The sequence below is a fragment of the Haliotis cracherodii genome, unplaced genomic scaffold (genome assembly GCF_022045235.1).
Source record: "Haliotis cracherodii isolate W230 unplaced genomic scaffold, xgHalCrac1.p SCAF_7, whole genome shotgun sequence".
In the NCBI taxonomy this organism is placed as follows: domain Eukaryota; kingdom Metazoa; phylum Mollusca; class Gastropoda; order Lepetellida; family Haliotidae; genus Haliotis; species Haliotis cracherodii.
Window position 1 is genome coordinate 44,183,662 of NW_027266330.1, and position 16,041 is coordinate 44,199,702.

Below are 16,041 nucleotides of genomic sequence, written 5' to 3' on the forward strand. Positions count from 1 at the left end.
CCAAAGAACTCACCCAGACATGCATTCAAATGGCTGAGTTCCGTTGGTGAGAAATGGATAGATTTTAAGAAGATTCTTTGCAAAATACATTCTCCAGAACCAGATGGACGAAATGTAGGGACCTTCAGTATCCATACAGAATTAAGACATTCAGAGTATAACTGGAACCTTCCAGAAACTGTAAAAAATTATTTTACCAGGTTTCAGTTAGAAATATAGCACACACTTGTACATTTTCCCCACTCTACAACAGCAGTATTTGCCAGGTAAATACAATCATGTATTCCTCAACATCTTTATCAGTTTGTAATATCATTCAGAACATTTGACAAAATATGTCAAATATCCTTTTCTGATAGTGTAAAGCAGTTACAGTACTTATCTATATAATGAGTGAAAATGATGAAATACAGCAGAAGATATTTTGCCAAAACAGTTGCCGTTTTAATTTTGTTTACTTAGGGTTCATGTTGACTTTCATACAGTTTCATAATTCTTAAAACTCGAGTTTGTTTATCAAATCATTTTTTTAACTGAGCTCTGAAATTCAAGTTACGTAATATATATGTACAAATATTTATTGCATTAGGTCCTCTAGTGTTAGAAATGTTTCCATTAAAGATGAACTATCATAGTGTCAAACATAGTATATAGATGGTGCAGGTGCGGGTTATACAAGACTGTCAAAGCATCAAATGTGTATAGATGGTGCAGGTGTGGGTTATACAAGACTGTCAAAGCATCAAATGTATATAGATGGTGCAGGTGTGGGTTATACAATACTGTCAAAGCATCAAATGTATAAAGATGGTGCAGGTGTGGGTTATACAAGACTGTCAAAGCATCACATTATATAGATGGTGCAGGTGTGGGTTATACAAGACTGTCAAAACATGAAATGTATAAAGATGGTGCAGGTGTGGGTTATACAAGACTGTCATAGCATCAAACATAGTATAAAGATGGTGCAGGTTTGGGTTATATAAGACTGTCAAAGCATCAAATGTATATAGATGGTGCAGGTGTTGGTTATACAAGATTGCCATAGCATCAAACGTAGTAATATAGATGTGCAGGTGTGGGTAATACAACAAGACTGTCAAAGCATCAAACGTAGTTTACAGATGGTGCAGGTGTGGGTTATACAAGACTGTCATAGCATCAAACACAGCTTGTAGGTGGTTCAGGTGCGGGATGTACAAGACTGTCATAGCATCAAACGTAGTATATAAATGGTGCAGGTGTGGGTTATACAAGATTGTCATAGCGTCAAACGTAGTATATATATACTGAGTCAAATTAAAAACTTCACATTTTTAAAAGTAATCCTATATATGATATACAACGGACAAATGTATCAGAGAAGGTAATTTTTAATCATTAATGTCCAAAGAAGGATTTTAATTAACGGTGGTAACCATAATTTGTTCCAAGCACCTACGGTATTCGGTAATAATATCAACAGTTTAAATCATGAGTCCAAAGCACGAGAATCTGATGGCACACAAGTTCAGAAGCGTGTATGGCCACCATGTGCGTTGACAACTGCCACACAACGCCTCCGCATGGACCTTGTGATGCCTGTGAACACATGAATGGGAAGACGACGCCATTGTTGCTGCAAAATGGTGAAAAGATCTTGCAAATTCTGTGGTTGGTTCTGGAGAGTGCGCAGACTTCTGCCAAGAGCATCCCAGACGTGTTCGATGGGATTGAGGTCGGGAGACCTTGACGACCAGTCCATGACGTTGATTCCCGCATTCTGAAGGAAATTCCTTGTCAAAATTACTGTATGGGGTCTGGCATTGTCGTGTTGAAGATCAAACCGGGTCCATGTGTGCCATGAAAGGCAGAAGTTCTGGTGCCAGTACCTGGTCGCTGTTCGCGGTAAGCAGCAGCGTTGAGGTTGCCACAGATGACAAGAAGCCTGGAACGTGCATTGCCACAGAAAGCACCCCACACCATGACACTTCCGCCTCGAAATCTGTCAACTTCCTGTACACAACAGTGGGCGTAACGTTCATGACGGCGCCTTCACACCCTTGCCCTACCATCAGCAAATCGAAGATTAAATCGGGATTCATCACTGAAGACGACTTAATTCCAATTCCTCTGAGTCCATTGTAAGTGTCGCTGTGCCCACATTTGACGTTGACGTCTGTGTAATTGAGTCAGAATCGGCCTGCAATATGGCCGTCGTGCTTGAAGATGAGCAGTTCTCAGACGGTTTCGAACAGTTTGCGCACTCAGTCTACCCCTAAACAGTTCATTTCTGGTTGATGTAGCCGTCAAAAATCGGTTACCGAGGTGACGTAAGACAATCTGACGATCCTCTGCATGTTACGTCACACGTGGGGTCGACCTGGCCGAGGGCGATCAGCGGTGGTACCCGTTTGCTGTAGACGCGTCTGTAAATCATAAACAGTCCGTCGACTACAACCCATCATCCTTGCGACTTCAGCTACAGACGTTCCCGTCTGCAACATGCCGATGGCACGTTCACGTTGCACATTTGAAAGGCGTGGCATGACAAATGGCCTTAAAGACTTTTGTTTTCTTGTGTTTTTCTTTTTTATGTTAATGACTGCTAACAAGTATGGCTGAAATACGTGCGGTATTATTGCCACGTGTCCAGTTGCACGTGAAAAAACACTTTTGTCACTATAGTGCTGTGCACATGATTTTGATCGATTCACCTGCACAAAAACGTGTGTTATCTGAAGACAATACGTGGCCATTACTGTTTAAATACACAATAAGGGCCCAATGAAAACTGGTCAAAATGTTAAAATTTTAGGATTGTGAAGTTTTTAATTTAGTTCAGTATAGATGGTGCAGGTGTGGGTTATACAAGACTGTCATAGCGTCAAACGCAGCTTGTAGTTGGTTCAGGTGTGGGATACACAAGACTGTCATAGCATCAAACGTAGCATATATGTGGTGCAGGTGAGGGTTATACAAGACTCTCAAAGTGTCAAATGTAGCATTAAGGTGGTTGAGGTGTGGGTTGTGCAAGTCTGTCATAGCATCAAACGAAGCATATAGGTGGTTCAGGTGTGGGTTATACCTGACCGTCATTGCGTCAAACACAGGTGGAAGTGTGGGTTATACCTTATTGTCATCAGGTTGAACATAATTGTACAAGCGATGCAAGTATGGATTACACCCAACCATCACAGCATCAAACACAATTGTACAGGTTGTGGAGGTGTGGGTTACTCCCGACCATCACAGCATCAAACACAAGTGTACAGGTTGTGGATGTATGGGTTACTCCCGACCATCACAGCATCAAACACAAGTGTACAGGTTGTGGAGGCGTGGGTTATACCCGACCATCACAGCATCAAACACAAGTGTACAGGTTGTGGATGTATGGGTTACTCCCGACCATCACAGCATCAAACACAAGTGTACAGGTTGTGGATGTATGGGTTACTCCCGACCATCACAGCATCAAACACAAGTGTACAGGTTGTGGAGGCGTGGGTTACACCCGACCATCACAGCATCAAACACAAGTGTACAGGTTGTGGAGGTGTGGGTTATACGGAACCATCACAGCATCAAACACAAGTGTACAGGTTGTGGAGGCGTGGGTTACACCCGACCATCACAGCATCAAACACAAGTGTACAGGTTGTGGAGGTGTGGGTTATACGGAACCATCACAGCATCAAACACAAGTGTACAGGTTGTGGAGGTGTGGGTTATACGGAACCATCACAGCATCAAACACAAGTGTACAGGTTGTGGATGTATGGGTTACACCCGACCATCACAGCATCAAACACAAGTGTACAGGTTGTGGTGTTGTGGGTTATACGGAACCATCACAGCATCAAACACAAGTGTACAGGTTGTGGATGTGTGGGTTACTCCCGACCATCACAGCATCAAACACAAGTGTATAAGTTGTACAGGTGTTCATTACCTGCTAACTTTAGAAAGATGACCATAAGGTCATGCACAATGAATGCCCTCTGCTTAAACACATCAGACAACTTGTGAGAAATCGAGGTGAGACTAAGTACAGGGTACTGCCTGCTTGGCTACAAATGTCACCAATGTTATGCATCATATCTAAGAAAATACAAATATCTGGTGAAAATCTTACATTGTAGAGGAAAATGAACACAATTACACCTTTCTCTATGTCATTTATGAGAGTGGGGATTACAAATTGTGATTATAATATGACAAAAGATGGTCAACATCCTGGGTGTGAATTTGGCCATGACAGACAAGATGATTCACACGCTTGGTGTGAATTTGGCCACGCAGTCCACATTGGTCAGTACGAAAAGACACCCGTATTAAATGAAAAGCATTTATGGTGTCAATAAATACATGACGCTTGTACCCCATGCCTTAGGTGTATCTATATCAGCATATGGCTGATAAAAAATCAGTCAGGGAAGTAATTGGAAAGTGTTAAACGGAAAGTTAATATATGTTGAGAATCTTGCAGTATCAAGGCATGTCCTTTTGAAACTTAAGTATTGAATACATTACTGAAGAAAATAGAATGCTTCTCTGTGAAAAAAGGGTGTTTTTTTCAATCTATATTATATGACCTGGCAGGAGTTAATGTCTCTCCCATTGTCTCCATAATTGAAATTAAACATAACGGGGACAAACACACAAATCTTTACCGAAACGTATTCTGAAATGTGCCAAGGACAAATTTGTCTCATATATTAATTAATGTACAATGTAACCTATCATATATAGTAACATGACCCAAAGAGTAAGGTTCCCAGGTCAAATGTAGACGTAAAGGTGACATGCTGTCCTGGTTGCAACAGAAATACTTTTCCACAGAGTGTCGCTGGACAAACCTGAAGCAAAATTTGACTGGGTCCGTGGTATTCGTAACGATCAACAACATTAGTTTTCACCAAACTTTATATTTCCACCGATATATTGCAATTCATCGGTGTCATTTGAAAGCAGACTGTAAAATGTGATTGTCTGCCTCAGCTAATGGTACAATAGCCAGATGGAATGTACCAGTAAAACACAAACTGAGGTGATCAACATGTTGTACATTCGCTTGTTGAGTCTTGGGTTGTTGGGTTGGGTATAGGGTCATAATCAATACAAATAATTCGAAGTGACATATTCGAAAGTATATATTTATTGGTCTGATAGTATGTATATAATTATATATACACACAATAACAAGCTTTGTGACTCTATATGCTGACTGATGTGCCCTACTAACAAACATACACACTCAAAACATTTTACAATATATGTACACAAACGGAATAGGTGCTTGAAAATGCCTGTTTACAATACCCGATTCAATACATCAATGTGGCATAAAAGGGATATACATTTTAGCTGTTGAGTAGCACATGATTTGTTCCTGCTGATCGTGACATGGATTGTTCATTTTACAAGGTAAGCGCCTACTGATCTGAGGAATGAAGTGCCTCTTTCATGCAGCTGATGCGGATCCTGTTTCAGTATTTCGTTAACGCTAGTCACGGTTATGCACATGAAGCTGGTGCAATTTCGAAATCAAGGACAAATTATTATTTTCAAAATGTTTTAGTTAATAAAGATACCTTTCCTGTTAAAATGTTATAATCTCATCGTCATTATTTTCAGAAATCATATGCGATGATGAATTCAGATATAAGAACAAAATTGAATCTCACAAGTGGTTGGTGTTCCTTGGCTGTGTTCCCGTGATGCTTTGATCAAAACAGAGTTCTCAATGAAATCAATTTCACTCAAGTAGTCACGGAAATAACAACCAAAAACACCTTTGAGCGCTTTATTCAGTTAATATGTGTATTTGCTTGGCAATACCTCTAAATATCAGTTCATGTCAATTGGCCCTTGCAGACTCATGGTACCTTACTACAAATGACTACAAATTTGAAACTGATTGTAACATGTTCTCCATGTCACCACCTGCATGCACATTTGGCTGGAAACATGAGGACAGGGATTGTGTTTGATAAATGAACAATAACAGCATTCACCTGCCTAACGTCAACCCCATGCTGCAGATGGTATTCCTGCTCTATACGCATCACATGGACTTCTACAGTTTGCCAAACTTCTGGTGTTATCCGTGAAATTTATGCATATGTTAGACCTTTCACAAAGGACAACGTTCAAGTCATGTTGTGTCTGGCCACAAAACCCTTGCAGTTTGCCCAGATCAGGTTAATTAGTTTTAACTGACAGTGTTGGACAGGAGTATGTACAACAATGTGACCATGAAATGCGGCTTGAGTTGGATGTACTGCATGAGTGCATTACACAGGGTCTCATGGCATTCACCTGTTATGCATGCTGCAGTAGAGGATGTTTACACATTCCCTTACCACAAGAACTAACTGGGCTTCTCTTTTCATAACTTCTGCAGCAAAGAGGAGGCCAACAGTTTCTTGGGGATCACCAGTTGATTGCCTTTACAGAACATGTGGCATCTTGGACAGGGATGAGCAATGGTGATATTTCATAGTGGCACGAATAGTGGCTTTGTCCATGTCAAGGGCATAGAAGTAATGGTGGACAACAAGCTTTTGTTGATGACAGGATGGGTGATCTAGTTGTATGTGGAGTGCTGTCAATAAGTCGTCGAGATTCTCCCGAGATATGATGATGCGTTCCCTTGCAGTTACTGGTTCATTCGGAAGCACAAGCAGGCAATCTTTGGCAATGGATGCCATGTTGAGGTAGCATTTGATGTTAATGATATTGTCTGTTGTTTAGATGGGTGGATACCCTGGATAAAATGGGCATGGGTACATCGTAGGTCAGAGCTTTTGGACAGGATGGCAAGACAGGCAGCTCGGCTCATGTAAGTTAACCTCACATCGCCACGAATAGTATCCTGAGTAGAGAGGGGAAGGACAGTAGATTGAACGAAGTAGCACACTTGACAAGATTCATTTTGCTGTCAGCAGCATTTCTGTTCGTAATGTCAGACAGGATGTTAGCTGTGACAGACAAGTGCCGTACTGAAGCTTGGTAACGGCTAGTGGAGGACAAGAATGTGGAAACTTGGGCTAGCACAGAACTCGCCACGACTTCTCAAAGGCCTGGGCACAAGGCTTGCTGTCAGTGCGGGTACAACACTTACGTTCGGACTGAATGATGTAGGGTGAGAAGTGTTTAATAGCCACAGCGATTGAAAGTGCATCCATTTCGCAAGGTAACCAGGTAACTTGTCTGCCACGTAGTTTTGCACTGAAGAAGCCAGCTAGCTTTGACTTGTCATCAAAGGTTACATAGAGTATGGCACCTATTCCATGTTTTTTGAAGGAGCCATCAGTGACAATCCATAGTTGATCACTGGGAAGTGGTAGGGTGATCATGCGGGTTGATGTAAGAGACGATCCATCCACTTTATCTTAGCCTGACTACTGTTGAGTGAGCCAACGTTGGAAGCACAGGGCCAGTACCTTATAAGCAAGATCTCAACCCACTCACTCCCTCAGGAGCTGGACATGTGGATAACGTAGATATCCTATGCGGGCTAGATGGATTTGGTAAAATGCAAGTATCAGGTCTGTGGTGATGATTTTCTACCATGATGCTATCAGTCTCGGGCACGAGTGAAAGTTGTGGCTTACTGTAACGGTCCACATCGGTAAAGGCCGTAACTGAACGAAATCCGCCATTGTTTTTCTTCACAAGGAACGAATGATTAAGGTATTCAACAGATATACCAACATCTGGGCCAGCAAACACTCTCATGGACACAAGCTCGTCAAACTTGCTCTGGAGCTCAACCAGCTTGTCCCTAGAGTTCTGGGGTACACGTTTCTTACGCTGAGGATGCTGAACTTGGCCTATATCGACAACAGCCAGAAATGGTCATCATCGTAGTAAATCACCAAAGATTTTTAAGTTCCCTTGCGTCTTCTGGGAAGTAATTGTCGGGATCAAGATGCACAGAATCGGAGTGGTTAGGCAGAGTGCGTGAGGTATACTGGAGACGAGGCAGGGAGTTTGATTGGTTGGGAGGTGTTGGAACCGTCGGAAATTGATACCTGTCATGCTTTTGTGGCTTCTGTGGTTGGTCAGTCATATTGGGTATGCGAATCCTGCATCTGATGGGCTGACTGGTTCCTGTGCTGAATGTGAACTCCAGGCATCTTAGCTGCAGTAAGACGGATCATGTTTCCTGTTGCGCCACTGTCCAGGGTAAAGTTAGCAACACAGTGACCACAAAAGGCAGTCATATGTGGTGAGTGTCTCTCTTGAGACATGGTCATGAACTTGGTGTTGGGGTTTGCAGCATGGAACTCTCTGGTGTAGGAAAGTGCCAGACAAGTTGACAAAATCACTACAAGAAACAGAATAAACAAGAATGTTCACAATTTGTCTTGCTTAACCATGTAACGGCCATCTGAAGCAGGCAAGTAGCAACACTGGCTTAGGAAGTCATTGATATTGGTACGTCCTGCCTGTTTACACAATTGGAACACTTTTGTGGTTGAGCATCTAACGGGTAAGCCCAGTAAAGTTCTGTTGCCAATGTCGTAGTAATTTTTACTCCCCTTTTTGTGTTTTGTGACTTCCCTCCATTTTCTTTTATTGACAATGTCATACACCTGTTTACATGGCAAACCATGTGCCATTCAAGTATAATTTGTTATAACAAATAGGGGGTGCCTTTTGGTCCTTTTCTTTGATAAAATAATTGTATTCAGTGCCTGCAATTATACAAACATCAACTTTGAAAAGCGTATTGTCACAGACTGTGATGTCTACGTCACCATTTAGTTTTATAGTGTAGAGAGTAGGTTCTGATTTCCGGTAATGTAAAACATCTTATACACAAACTCTCTATGTGGCGTCAGGTTGTATGATACACGAATGAGCTGTGTCAATGTGCCCACTGCATATTATATTATTGTGTTTCTTATTTTAGTACTCTTGGGAGTGGTTAGTGTCTGGCCGCTCCGATACAGTGTTTTCTTCCCCTTTTTGCCGGTCACAATGATCATTTTTCCAAGTTATTGTTATTGTTATTAACTGATTTGCCGGGAACATAGTAATTAATGAGCTCCCACTTGACAATAAGAGGACAATGTCTACTTCTGTTTGTGTCCGTGACTACTTTAGTTGTGCCTCCTTGCTCTAACTGCAAATTCTTAATCCCGTACCAGGTTAGTTTTAGCCCATTAAATGAAAATGAAAGTTCATTTGACCTTTGGTTGCAGTTTACTGTTACTGGAATATGTGATATGGCAAGTGCGGGCAATGAAGAAACAACTGGGGGCAGAAACCTTGTGACAATGGGTGCACAACAATGTTCAGAAATAAAGAATGGGTATAAAATGGTAAATTTTGTAAAGGTTACACCGTGAATCATGTTCAGTTATGTACATAGTAATACCCGGAAACATTTGTGATGCATTATATACATATGAACTATAAATGCTGGAACCAGACTCCAGTTTTGTAACAACTGTCTTGAGGTTACACGAAACAAATAATGACTCAGTTGCTCCTGCCCCTGCTTCTTGCAGCTTTTCGCAGTTGAAGTAGCGTGCAGTTACTTCACTTCCCGCCATCTGTGATCCATGTCTCTAGTACTGTCCCCAAAAAAGCTGATTTACAGACTATCAACAGGAAACTGCAATACATATGCTGCAAATATGGATTATCATAAAACTAGCTCTAACCTTCTAAATAATGAATTTCAATATTGGATCTTTTAACAATGATGAATTATGTGGTCATAAATCTTTAACCACATTACTTGTATTTTCCTTTGCTAATAACTAAGAGTCAATAGAGCCTCAAGTTATTTTATTTTTTATATTTATAAAACATATATTTTTGTAAATATTAAACAAAACTCCTTTGTATGTTTAATGTACAAGTCACGGCATTCCGCATGTCTGAAATCGGCGTTCATAGTTCTTCAGGAAGCTATCAAATTGATGCTTCCAGTCTACGATGTAGCGAGTCTTCCATTCGTTGTACGATTCCTTCCAGTCCTTCTCCACAGAACTGATATCAGCTGCAACAGATAAAACACAGTTCAACACTGTTCTCGCAAGGTCGCAGTTCTAGCAGCTGTCTGCTTAAAAAACTCTGAATTTACTATAATGTGTACCTAAAATAGTGAACGTGCTGAACATGGCTTTTATGCCATAAGTCATTCGTAACATATGTACATATTGTTCACACAATCGACTGGGGCAAGACAATATTCAAAGAAATTAAGTAACTCAGCCTATTGCTTGTTTTTCAAGCCCTTTGCTTTTAAAACCATTGAACTTCAAATATAGCACAAAAAGGATCCATAAGTTATCAGTTCTCAACCATAAGAAGCTTATATATATATTTGCGATTCTACCTCCCACCTGCTCTGAAGCTCTGCGTGGAGTTAACAAACACACACACGAACATAGAACCTGGTCACCTTTTTTGCTTACTTGAAACAAATAGATATTTAAACTTCAGACAAAATTCACTGATTATAGGTTTAATATGATGCAGGAATATTTAACCTGTCTGGAGAACACCAGAAGAAAGACATTCTAAACATTCCTGCAATGTCTGTTACATTAAGATCATTTCTTTCAGGAGATGAAGCCACCCAACAAGTGCATGCCGGTAGTCATCTGCTAGGCCAAACATAATAGTAACAGCTGTCATCCTTAACCTTTGGCTAGATCTGGAGAATGTTAATTTCTCCACAAGCTCGACTGGTCAGACCACAGCTAACCTGTCTACATCATAATAAATATAGTATCACTGGGGTGATTTATCAGGGACATTTGAGTTTTCTAAACGTATGTATAACGTAAGTGAACACTTTTCAATGTTTTATGTTTGGTTTGAGTTTTTTGTATCCATATTCTGGGGTTTCTCGTTAATTTCTCTGCGTGAATTCGAAGAACAGTGGACATTTGAAACAATCTAAATATAAGCTTTTGAGTGAATTCAGGAAAAGCAATACTAATTCTGATTCACTGGTGAATAAATAAATGAATAAATGTGTTACAGGGAAAAGACAGTTTATGAGAATACAACCCTTCAGGAATTATATGAATGTAACTATAGCATAAAGGATTTGTGGAAGAAAGAAAAACTTTTTGTTTCGTACAGAAATTCGCTAATTCATCAGAAAGATCGCTAGAAAGATAGATTCTCAGTCAAGCTATAGATGATAATTTTGAACGATTGGTTAGACAGGAATTTGAGAAAGATTACATACGTGATTTTTATAGTGATGAGCTTAACAATAGTATCACAGAGGAAGAGATAATTTCAGCAATCCAGAATTTAAGAACAAAAGAGGTCCTGGGCTTGATGGAATAGTTATTGACATGATTGCACACTCTTTGACATACATCCTACCTTATCTATTAGTTATATTTAATAAATCTTTGGGAGATGGGCAGTTGCCACAGAAATGGAGTGATGGCATTGTTCCACAGTTGCACAAAGGTGGTGACAAGGCACAACCAAATATCTTTAGAGGTATCTGTTTATTTAATGTTACTGGGAAAATATTAACAAGTATCTTAAGAGAATTTCAGAGTGGGCAGAAATGAAAAGTAAGGTTTTTTTAGGAGCAGGCTGGCTACAGAGCAGGATACTTGGTGATACAGTTTCATGCTGCAATCAATGATTCAGAAATACTTATCAAAGTGAAGAGTTCTTATGAAAGAAATCGAATAAAGGGGTAAATGTTGGGTTTAGTGCAGTGTCCTCAAAGTGAGTGAGTTTGATTTAACGCTGCTTTTAACAGTATTCCAGTTATATCGCGGCGTGACAGCTTAATGTTGGAGGAAAGCCCGAAGTGATGCAGGTCTCAGACGTTTACCACTTCGCTGAAACCCACGAACACGGGTAGGGTGCTGACAAACCTAGAAATCGAAGTTGATATCGTGTGTAAATACAGAAAGTGGATTAAGCAATTATTTCAATTGTATGGTGAGAATAAGGCAAGACCCATTGTTGAACGAATATATTGAAATGTTCAGAATGTACTTAACAAATGCTTATATCCCTTGACAATGCTGGCCGTAGGACCTGGGCTGGTGATATACGTATTTTTTTATTTTCTTTACGTTTGCTCAAGGTGTTGGCTGTGTCAGTACTTTTATCTCGTTGCTTTTCATCAACGACACAAAGATGGGTGCCTTCAGGAATGGAAATCTAATATTCGTGATAATGATAATCTAGAAGTATACAGCATCTCTACATACAGAAAATTATCTCTCCTACATTAAATGCTCCAAATTCAAAGTCATAATTTAAACATAGCGACGGGCAGGTTGGTAGACATTCCCAGAGACAGCGTTTATCATTCTGAAGCTGATATCTCTGTTGTGGAAGATGAAAAACATTTTCTGTTTGTTTGTCCAATATATAGCAGTGACAGAGAGAACTATCTACAGTCATCTAACATTTACTGATGTATGAATACCGTATTAAACATGTGTAACAGTGAAAAATAGCTTGGAAAGTATTTTTTTATTATTTCAGTTTTATCCAAAGGTAGTATTGGATAGACAAATAGAGAATCTCACCCCCAAGTGTCTTTTGATATCAAATATATCAACAGTCGTTGATAAAAGTGGCAAAACTCCAAGGCTTGTGTTTTTCCACTTTTATCAACGAGTGTTGATATATATTTGATATCAAAGGACACGAGGGTGAGATTTTATTTATCTTCCAACATCATTCTTCCAACTTTTTCAGTTTGTGTACAGTAATAAGCAGGCCCAGAGTCTTAGTGTAAGAAGTACTGCTAACAGCTTCAGTAACAGAGCCATTTGTGATGTCATTTGATTGTGACGTCATGGTAACAGTGACATCACAATGGTCTGCAAAGCATTGTGATGCAATTCCTCACCTAAGCGATATCTCCTGTGGGAGCCAGTTTTGGATGAAAAACCTTTTTGTGAATATATTTACTGAGGATGAATTTGTTTCATATTTATGAATGATGTTTTAAACACAGCATATCACTTTAAGCCACTTGCATTTGTAAGCATTATGTATTGTAGTCGCCCGGGAGAGGTTAGCTATATGATGTATTTTGTTTGTACGCATTTGTAATTACAATTACGATTATGTATTATCATTTATCACATAAACTGCTTGTACCGAGAATTATGGGCTGAGAGACCTACATTCTGAATATAATTATTTTGATATATCACAAACTAAAGTGAAGGACGGTTGCTTATAATGCTCCACACTCACGCAGGCCCTTTGGCCGAGGGAGCAGACAAACATGCAATACGTGGACAACACGGGTACAAGACAAATGACGTTATATGTTAATTACCATATGAATAGGCAGCATTCCTCCAGCGATGGGATATCAAACTGCAGCAAGTCTTGTTAGTATTGTCACGTGCAAGACTGATTAGAGGTCATGCGGGGCATCTCGGATTGAACTCATCCAGACAATGACATGTTGAGTGAGGCTTAACATTCAACAGCCAAACGGTAATTTCATATATGTTGAAATAGATCGATATACTTTGATGAGTGATTTTTTATATGGATTAATTATTACTGTAAACGTGTATGTTTACAGCACGAAGAACACTTGCATCTTTGATTGGACTGACATGAGGAGGACACAATGTGACGCAGAGTTGACACGCATGTGTGGTCGATATGACACGGAGTTGACACGCATGTGTGGTCGATATGACACGGAGTTGACACGCATGTGTGGTCGATATGACACGGAGTTGACACGCATGTGTGGTCGATATGACACGGAGTTGACACGCATATGTGGTCGATATGACACGGAGTTGACACGTATGTGTGGTCGATATGACACGGAGTTGACACGCATGTGTGGTTGATATGACAAGGAGTAGACCCGCAAGTGTGGTTGATATGGCACGGAGTTGACACGCAACTGTGGTTGATATGACACGGAGTTGACAAGTAATGCAGAGAGGACATGCATCTGTTGTTATATGACGCAAACAGGAAACACATCTGGGATCGGTCTGCCGCAGATTTGACTCGAACCTGTGATTTGTGTGACATGGAGTGAGAGAAGGATATGGGCTTGGTCCTGCTTTGAACACCATTTCACTTATGGCAGATCAGTTGGAAGCAAAGACCAAAATTACATTTTATAAATAAAGCCTACGTTAAGAGGTTTCTACGCATCAGTCGGAAAGCGCACGTTAAATCTCCAAAGTAAGTAAGTAAGTAAGAGGTTGATGGCAATGCTCTCTCATACATGATGAGGCAATGCTTTGAGCCAATGCTTGTCACATGATGTTTGTTTGTTTGTTGTTTAATGCCGCACTCAGCAATATTCCAGCTATATGACGGAGGCCTGTAAATAATCGAGTCTGAACAAGTCAATCCAGTGACTGACATCATGAACATCGATCCGTGCAGTTGGGATACAATGGCATGCATCAACCAAGTCAGCGAGACTGACCACCCGTTCCCGTGAGTTGTCGCTTACAACAAGCATAGTCACTTTCACACCAAGCTTGGGTTGCTGATGACCTATTCTACCCCAGATCTTCACGGGTCTGTGTCATTATGAGGCAGGGGGTGATTGCAGTGTTATGTCATACATAGTGAGGCAGGGGTTGATGGCAATGCTATGTCATACATGATGAGGCAGGGGTTGATGGCAATGCTATGTCACACATGATGAAGCAGGGGTTGATGGCAATGCTATGTCATACATGATGAGGCAGGGGTTGATAGCAATGCTATGTCACATGATTAGGCAGGGGTTGATGGCAATGCTATGTCACATGATGAGGCAGGGGTTGATGGCAATGCCATTTCACATGACGAGTTAGGAGTTAATGGCAAAGTTATGTCACATGATGAAGCAGAGGTTGATAGCAATGCGTTGTGTTACATATACATGGTCGTGAAAGTTACCCAAAAAGAACAGAAAAAGCCCAATGTTGTGGTATATGTGATCGGAGTACAAGTGAAAGTGTGTAAAGCCTTTTTAGAATATATGGGGAAGTCATATAATGTCAGACTTGTCAGTGTTTATTTAACAGAACTGTGTTAAAGAAAGCATGCTGGGGGAGGGTGAAGTGACACTACTGTTACCTGTTCCGGCAACAAGTCGAGGTAGGTAGTGTTTCCAGAATGCACACTGTTTGGTCCTTGGTCCAGTCCCGACGTTCAGTGCTGCATCTAACTTCAGCAGGTTGAGGTTGAGTTCAAGATACTGTTGTTTTTCGGAATATTCTGGCCAGATCCCCAATGACACTTCGTCTGGACCTCGGTTCGGGTCTCTGAGAATGCAAATATATATATATATTTACGGAAAACAAAGTTATTAACAGATTCATTCTAAATGCTAGCAAACTGACCTGAACAAACGTACAGTTAAAGCATGTGGACCTGTAGTCAACATTCGTAGAGTTCTAGATTGTACACATGTTGTCAGTAGCGGTTTTAGCTACACATTAGTACTACATGCCAGGCTGCATCCAGATCAACACCGTCTTAGATGCCAGTCTGTTTGATCAACACCGTCCTAAATGCCAGTCTACATCTAGATCAACACCGTCTCAGATGCCAGTCTTTATCTTGACCAACACCGTCTTAGATGCCAGTCTGTATCTAGATCAACACCGTCTCAGATGCCAGTCTGCACCTAGATCAACACCGTCTTAGATGCCAGTCTGTATCTATATCAACACCGTCTTAGATGCCAGTCTGTATCAAGATTAACAACGTCTTAGATGCCAGTCTGTATCTAGATCAACACCGCCTAAGATGCCAGTCTGTATCTATATCAACACCGTCTTAGATGCCAGTCTGTATCTAGATCAACACCGTCTTCGATGCCAGTCTGTATCTATATCAACACCGTCTTAGATGCCAGTCTGTATCAAGATTAACAACGTCTTAGATGCCAGGCTGTATCTAGATCAACACCGCCTAAGATGCCAGTCTGTATCTATATCAACACCGTCTTCGATGCCAGTCTGTATCTATATCAACACCGTCTTAGATGCCAGTCTGCATCTAGATTAACACCGTCTTAGATGCCAGTCTGCATCTAGATTAACACATTCT

The 16,041-nt window shown here is 40.6% G+C and overlaps 1 protein-coding gene across 6 annotated transcripts in view; it reads right to left on the bottom strand.

The window, feature by feature from the left end:
• Positions 1-5,130: 5,130 nt before the first annotated feature.
• Positions 5,131-16,041, bottom strand: part of LOC139447196 (acetylcholinesterase-like) — a 124,831-nt gene continuing 113,920 nt past the window's right edge. For all 6 annotated transcript variants that reach the window (XM_071228416.1, XM_071228415.1, XM_071228414.1 and 3 more), the window contains 2 exons: positions 15,064-15,251; positions 5,131-10,003 (listed from right to left, as the gene is read on the bottom strand). In XM_071228416.1, the coding sequence (XP_071084517.1) occupies positions 9,864-10,003; positions 15,064-15,251 (328 nt within the window). In that variant the 3' untranslated portion in view covers positions 5,131-9,863. The remainder of the gene's footprint in view (positions 10,004-15,063; positions 15,252-16,041) is intronic.